We start from the raw sequence: 7,219 nt of genomic DNA on the forward strand, positions 1-7,219 counted from the left end.
GACCTATTCTCGGGGGCCTGCTTCTGAACCACCTTGGGGGACATGAAACCCTGCGCTTGGTGAACTCCTAGAGGGGAGGGAAGCAGTTCAGTTCCCCGGGCCTGGGCTGAGGCTGGGGACAGCTGGTGCCTTTGCTGTTCTTTGGGGCAGAGCAGGGACTGTGGTTTCTGCATGTCTTGGTCCAAGGAAAGAAGTGAAGCACTCTGCTTCCCACCCACTCCCTCGTGACAGTAACACACTGCCAAGAGGTATCTTTGCTGGAAAGTGTGACCCTGCCTGAAAGATGCCTGGGGGGAGAGAGACGCTACTCTCCAGTCCAGCAGAGTGTTTTTGTTTTTTTTAATGAAATTATACATCTCTATGAGACTTAGAAACTCCAACCCACCCCGTGCTGACGACCGGGGGCAGGGGGCCGCAGTTCAGTCCTCTGCGGCTCCGCCACAGGCAGGAACTGGGGGCCCCTGCTTGATTCCCAGCAAGCTGGAGATCTTCAGCTGCACCAGCTGCACCATGGACTCCTCCTCGGAAACCTGCAAGAAGGCGAGGAGTGCTGTGGTGGGCCTGGCTCCCTCCAGGAGGTGGGGAGGAGCTGGTCAGCGCTCTGCTTACCTTCACAGCCTTCATCTCCCTGCTGAAGACTGTCAGGAGGGCAGAGACAAGCAGGTTGAGGACCACAAACACCATGGAGAGGATGCTGGTGACCAGCAGGAGGGAGCCCAGCACAGGGTCCAGGGCAAGGACCTAGGCCAGACAAAGAGCACAGCACAGGCATTGGTGCTGCTGCTGCTGCCGCCCCCTGAGCCTTCCCAGCTGGACTCTCCCACCCAGCCTGAGATGTGCCAGGGTAGAACAGTGCCATCATACTCATTTGGGAGGAGAGCTGGATTTGATGTACATTGGACTTTGTGGGCCAGACCATGTCAGTCATAAAATGCAATTTGGCATGGTGATTAAGTGTGCGGACTCTAATCTGGGAGAACCAGGTTTGATTCCCCACTCCTCCACTTGCACCTGCTGATGTGACCTTGGGCAAGTCGTAGTTCTGTCAGAGCTGTCCTTGAAAGGCTAGTTCTCTCAGAGCTCTCTCAGCCCCACCTACCTCACAGGGTGTCTGTTGTGGGGAGGGGGAGGAGTTTGTAAGCCACTCTGAGTGAAGGGGAGGGTATAAATCTGATCTCTCAATGCCAGTCAGCACAGATATAAACTTTATAAGCAACACAGACAAACACTATTAAAGATATAATAGCAGCTATTCCATTGGAGCCCACATTAGGAGGATGTATGTATTAAAACTACTATTTCTCTGCAAAACAAGTTCCTTGGACTTTATATTTTAACTGTGGTTAGTCCTAAACCTCCCCCCTCCCCCTAAAAATAGAAATATACTTGGTCTCAGCCTAGAACCCAGGGGAAGAACATGAAATGCCTGAGGATTGCAAGCTTCACCCGACCCCACCCCCGGTCTACTCAGAGTGGCAATGGCTCTCCATGATCTTGGGTTTTTTTACAGGGTGGTTTGAGATAGGGTGTCCTCTTCACTTGTTCTGCTACTATTCCTTTGGAGCTCCACATTAGGAAGATGTGTATGTGTGTGTTAAAACTAATATTTCTCTTCAAAACTGGAGTCCCGTGTGTTTGCAGAAGTCTAGATTTTAAGCCTGGCTGGTCCCAAATCCCCCCCCATGCTCTTAAAACATGCTTGCCTAAATGAGAAAGGTGGGATAATAGTGAGATTTTGCAAAGCAATAAAAAAAAGAAGCAGCAGCGCCAGATTCACAGCAGAAGGAACGCGCTCCTACCCGTGAGGAGGATTACAGAGGCCAGGAAGTTTGGCTGCCTCACCCTCTGCACTCCAAGGCAGCTGACACTCAGAACAGCGAGGGTGGACAGGGGAAGGGGGGGAAGGACGAGAGCTTCACTCCCAGGCTGGATTAAAGGCCTGGGGGGGGGGCAGTCCTGGCCCATGGGCCGTAGGTTTGACACCCCTGCTCTAGAGAGCATCTGCCACGCACTCACCGCTTCATAATTGAATATCCCAGCCAGCAGCCCCACAATGGTCACTGCCGAGTCAGAGAAGGTCTTGAAGTTGACGATGCTCCATCCAAACAGGAGGTTACACTGGAAGGTGCCAGGAGAACAGAGAGGAGGAGGAGGAGGACAAGGGGCGTGTGGGTGGCAGGAGAGCCTGTTCCAGCCCTGGCCCTCAGGGTCCTCCTCTGTCTGGTCAGTGGTGGTAGAAGGCTTTGTTCCCCCTAAGCTGAGTTAGTGTGAGCTGGCCTCACGCATTTTTGTCTTCGCTCAGGAAGGATGGCTCCAAAGCAAACTAATTGATGCATCAGCCAAATCGCACGCTCGCTCACAAGACTCCACAGTGGAGAGGGAGGACTGGTAGAAGGCCCTCTGCCACTGTGGAATGCCCCAAAGGGAAGTGGGTGCTGTCGCCTGGCCACCCTTCCGGTCCCCCTCCCACGACGGGCTTTGTGGGGCCAAAGCAAGAAAAGAAGGGGCTCTCCCACCCCCACGGGAACACTCCTGTGTCTGACAGGCAGGCAACACGGGCAGCCACAGGGTCTCGCCCGCTCTGCTCCTCGGGCTGCTTGTTCTCCCTCTGAGACGGAGGACATCTGTATGGGTTATTCCCACCGTGCTATCAGGGAGGCAGGAACTAGTTTTTTCTCCTTCCTGTTGGCGCCCTCGGAATAGCCCCGCCTCAGTTCTGTTCCTGCCTCACCAGGGAGCAGCAGCTTAGTCAGCTAGCTACAGCTAACTTTCAAGAGAATTCTCCTTCTTTCCTTTTCTTTCTAAAGTTTAACCTTATCTTGCCCTCTTTTACTCTCTTTACTACACTTTACTGTACTTCAGCCTTTTTTCCTTTACTCTGTTTCCCGACCTCCTTTCTCTCCCTTTGCTCCGGGGGAGCGAAAACGCCGGGACTTTAAGTCCTGAAGAGCCCAAAAGACATATCTGGATGATCCGCTGTGGCCCTGCTGGGGTGTTGCCCTGACCGGCATAGGCCAGGCAGCTGCTTGCACCCTTCTTACCGCAAAGGCATAGCCAATCAGGAGCACTAGAAGGGTGAGCAGGAATCCTGGGATCTCGTCCCAGGCCTTCTGCAGGGTCCGTGTGACAAGATGCATCCGGGGATTCAGGCGAAGCAGATTCCACAGCTTGACGGTTGTCAAGGCCACCAGGAAGGCAATCAGGTAGGTGAGCGCTGCGTCTGTGTTTGCCACCTCCGAGACCCGGAGAAACCTGCAAGGAAGCCACAGGGGCTTGGCCGGCAGGGGTGGAGCTGCGTGTGCCCCAGAGCCAGACAAGGGCCACATCTGGGCAGCCTCCTGGCACGTGCCGCCACACACTGACCTGCTGCGGTCTTGGCGATGCTCCCTCAGGACACTGGCTGCCAGGAGCCCCCTCCTCACATACAGGCCCACCACGGTCAGGCTGATGAGGACACTGAAGGCATCCAGCAGGTTCCCCTTGGCGCGGAAGTGCCTCCATCTCTGCCGCTTCAGGCCCCGGCCCTGCGTTTCACCGGGGGGGGTGGGGAGAGATTGTGTGTGTGTGTGTGAAAAGGCAGCTTCTGCCCGGCCAGGTGTTGTGGATGGCAGTGTGGACTCTGGGCCCTCCTTCGTGGAGGTGCCACGGATCCTGCCTGTCAAAAACCCAACAGACCTGGCTGGAACTCCCCGTAAAGCCCACTGCTCACCTGCGCCACAATGTCGTACAGGAGCAGCAGGAGGAAAGCGAGGTGGGCACAGGCCAGCGGAACAAGCATCTGGCTGCTGGGGTAGAGCCGCAGGATCTGCAGGGCGGTAGAGCTGGCGACGGCTCCTGCCGAGGGAGCACAGTTGGGCCGGGGCATGATGGGGCTGGGAGGGAGGCCGAGCAAGGCCACCACCACCACGCAGTCCGGGACCAGGCCCCAGAGCCACTCTCCTCTTTGGAAGGCACATCCCCGGCCCCCACAGCCCCGCCATCGGGCCCATCTCCACCACCACCACCACCACCCCTGCTTGCCTGGCCCGTTGCTCTCCAGCATCACCGTGACGGCGCAGAAGAGGTTGACGTTGGCGTTGTAGACCGTGAATTCCACCAAGACAGCTGTCGTGCACTGGTCCAGCCACTTATCCTGTGCCAGAGCATGGAGGATTCTAGAGGAGACAGGGATGCGAGCTGGCTGCCTCATTACAGGACGGGAAAGGAGGGGATGGTTGTATGCGGGTTTGCCCTTGAGGCTGAGCCAGAAACTCCAGCTAGTGCAAAATGCGGTGGCCCACCTGTTGACTGCATCGCCTGTGCTAAATCAATTGCACTCACTACCCATTGAGTACCGGATCTGCTTCAAGGTGCTGGCATTGACCTTTAAAGCCCAGTGTGGCCAAGGACTGGCATATCTGAGGGACCACCATGCCCCATATGTGCCCCAGAGAGTTTTCCGCTTGGAGGACATCCACTTGGCCTCAGCCAGGGCCTTTTCTGCCCTGGCCCCAGCCTGGTGGAACAGGCTCCCACCTGAGATCAGGGCCCTGCAGGACCTATTACAGGTCCGCAGGGCCTGTAAAATCTATTCCGCCTCCCTTGCTGGAGCTCTCCACCCGACACAGCCCATCTGAGAAGACTTTATAGCCTGGTTTACGGCCTAGCTGCTCCAGTTCTTCCAGAAGACCGTATTTGTAGTTTACAGTGCCATCTGCTCTCAACTTACAGTTTCTTGTTTTTAACTATTTTAACTACTTATTTCTTATACCTGTTTTAATAGTTATTGTGGAATTGCTGCTGCAATCTGCCCTGAGCCCACTTGCGGGGAAGGCGAAATATAAGTTGAATAAATAAAAATAAATTGATCTGTCTCCTAATGGGCTAACGTAGGGCACCACTCTCCTCCGTTGGGGTGTTCTAGACAAATAAGAGACTAATAGGCAAAGTCCAGACTGAGTCCTAAAGGACTCACTTTGCAGAGCCCTTGTTAGGGAGAGCTCTCATCCAGATTACCCGAGTGGAGTTCAAATCCAGGATTAGTGTACCTCTAGATACCAGGCCAAATGACTGCAGAGACCTACTGCCTTTCCGTTCTGCCCCAAAGCACCTGATTTGCAAAGAGCATGCTGTGTATGCACCAGTTCTGCAAGAAGTCCTTAACTTATCCTGGCAATTACACACTCCTATGTCTCTTCTGAATTCTGTGCAAGCTGGAAATCAGAGTTGGGAAGAGTTTCCTACTTCTCAAGGCCCAGATGAGGTGGCCAGTGAATGGAGAACTTCCTGGAAATGCAAGCTAAAATGACAGTGCCACAAGACTAGAGAGTACGGCGGAGGGAACACCTGCCAGTTTATCCAAACAAACTGGAGAGCCCCCGCTGTTTCTCACCCCTGCTCCCTCCCCCACAGTCACCAGACATACCACTTTGGTCCTGCAGGTGAGAAAACGCAGAGGATGGGGGGGGATAGAGTCCCACCAGGCAGCTCAGCACTGGGGGCCGGGACCCATGCAGCTCGCTCTCTTGTATCTCTCCTGGTCCCCCTACCTGTTGGCGTGGCTCGCATTTCTGCCAAGATCCGCCAGGTAGCCCCCTCCTGGATAGACGGCAAACGTCCCCCTGGTCGGGTATTCTGCAAGGGTGGTCTCACTCTGGTAGACCCAGGCGTTCTCCTGTGCTCTGCCGCGAGGCCCCCAGTGGGGGCGGGGGCACCCTCTGTCGTCCTCATGCCGGGGCCAGAAGAATGCTGGCCCCGTCTCCTCAGCCCGGATCTGCCGGAGCCGCACACTGCCCACCAGGAAAGCGCTGGCATCCCTGGCCGGACCTGGAAGAGAGAGCAGTGGAGCTGCGGCTTGGACGGCCACCGTGAGCCCGGAGAAGCAGCCCCCCCACCCCCGCGTGTGAAGCTGGGAGGAGGGAAGCCAGCCGGGCTGCCGAGAAGGCCGCCACCGCCGGAGCTCTACGAGGCGCAGGCTCCTCTTTGTGCCCCGCTGGACCCTGGGGTGCCGGCCTCCTCTCACCTTCCGAGTAGAGGCTGGGCAGCAGGGTGCGCCTGGCCCAGCTGTACAGCTGCTCGAGATGCCGAATGTTGCCCACGTGGCGCGTGAAGCTTTTCTGAAGGGCGTCGTTCAGGTGGAACTCGCTGGGGCTCCTCTCGGCATAGCAGAGGACCATCAGCACGGCCAGGAACGTGAGCTGTACTGGGGGCAACCGAAAGGGGGGGGCTGGGGGACTCCATCCTGCACCTGCCCTGTGCTGAGGGCTGCAGGAGGAACCGTCTCAAGGCAGCCAGTTCCAGCAGAACAATCGTGTTCTGCCCACCCCCCAACCTCGCTGACGCTGCATTTCAGGAGAGGTCCTGAGTCTGCCAGGGGTGCAGGAAGAGACGCACAGGTTTGGGGGGTGAAAAGTGGAGGAGGATTGAAGTAAATCAACGAGTCGATCTTTCCAGCAAGCTGCCCGCCATAACTCCAGGATCTCGCTTCGGGTCAGCTGCTGTCAGTTCAGATGGCTTTGAGCCCAAATGTGCCTCCGTTTACACGGATACGGACCTCCGCCTGCGGTGTTGTGGGAGAGCTCCTTTGACAGCTCTCCCCAACCAGCTGTGGTCCTCGGCCTTCTGGATCAGGGCCACCCTAGTCCCAAGCAAGGTGCGGCCTGAGCCCCCAGATGGGGGGCAGGGGGGGCACACGGACCCGGAGCGGAGACTCAGCCACTGCCACGGCAATGGAATTGGTGCGTGGGGGCCACACCTGACTGCTTCCTCCCCGTGCGGATCACGCATCACCGCTACAGCAGCGCGCCCGCACCACTTGCAGGACAGCCCAGCCGGTGGGTGGCACGTCAGAGGCTGGCGGCTGACCTGAAGCCACTGCTGACTGCCACGACTCTGGAGAGGACGTCAGCGGAGGCATCCCAGCAGCTGAGTGGTCAGTCGGTCGGTCGGGGTCCTCCTCTCCCCCTGCTGGGCCCAGGGCACTTGGGTGCCATCGGCCACCTTGCTGCTCCCTCCGGATCATTTGCGAGCAAATCAAAGGCCACCAGCCCCGATACTGACCCCCCCCCACAAACCCTCCATGCCCCCGCCCCTCCAGGTCTGTCGATGCCTGCTCCCTGCCACTTCACCACAAGCCTCCACCAGCTTCTTCTGGGGGGAGGGGCCGGAAGAAAGGAGTTCCGGGACCCCTTTGACAGGCAGGACTCTTTTGCGTTCTGCCAGGTCTCCCCCCCCCCCCTTT

The 7,219-nt window shown here is 57.3% G+C and overlaps 1 protein-coding gene across 1 annotated transcript in view; it reads right to left on the minus strand.

The window, feature by feature from the left end:
• Positions 1-373: 373 nt before the first annotated feature.
• Positions 374-7,219, minus strand: part of PKD1L3 (polycystic kidney disease 1-like 3) — a 17,355-nt gene continuing 10,509 nt past the window's right edge. Inside the window, exons 18-27 of the mRNA XM_015428208.1 lie at positions 6,311-6,345; positions 6,002-6,181; positions 5,529-5,805; positions 4,021-4,154; positions 3,710-3,834; positions 3,364-3,524; positions 3,042-3,252; positions 2,017-2,118; positions 616-741; positions 374-530 (exon numbers count right to left, since the gene is read on the minus strand). Coding sequence (XP_015283694.1) covers positions 420-530; positions 616-741; positions 2,017-2,118; positions 3,042-3,252; positions 3,364-3,524; positions 3,710-3,834; positions 4,021-4,154; positions 5,529-5,805; positions 6,002-6,181; positions 6,311-6,345 — 1,462 coding nt within the window. The 3' untranslated portion in view covers positions 374-419. The remainder of the gene's footprint in view (positions 531-615; positions 742-2,016; positions 2,119-3,041; positions 3,253-3,363; positions 3,525-3,709; positions 3,835-4,020; positions 4,155-5,528; positions 5,806-6,001; positions 6,182-6,310; positions 6,346-7,219) is intronic.

This window comes from Gekko japonicus, unplaced genomic scaffold (genome assembly GCF_001447785.1).
Source record: "Gekko japonicus isolate JY-2015 unplaced genomic scaffold, Gekko_japonicus_V1.1 scaffold1901, whole genome shotgun sequence".
Lineage (NCBI taxonomy): Eukaryota > Metazoa > Chordata > Lepidosauria > Squamata > Gekkonidae > Gekko > Gekko japonicus.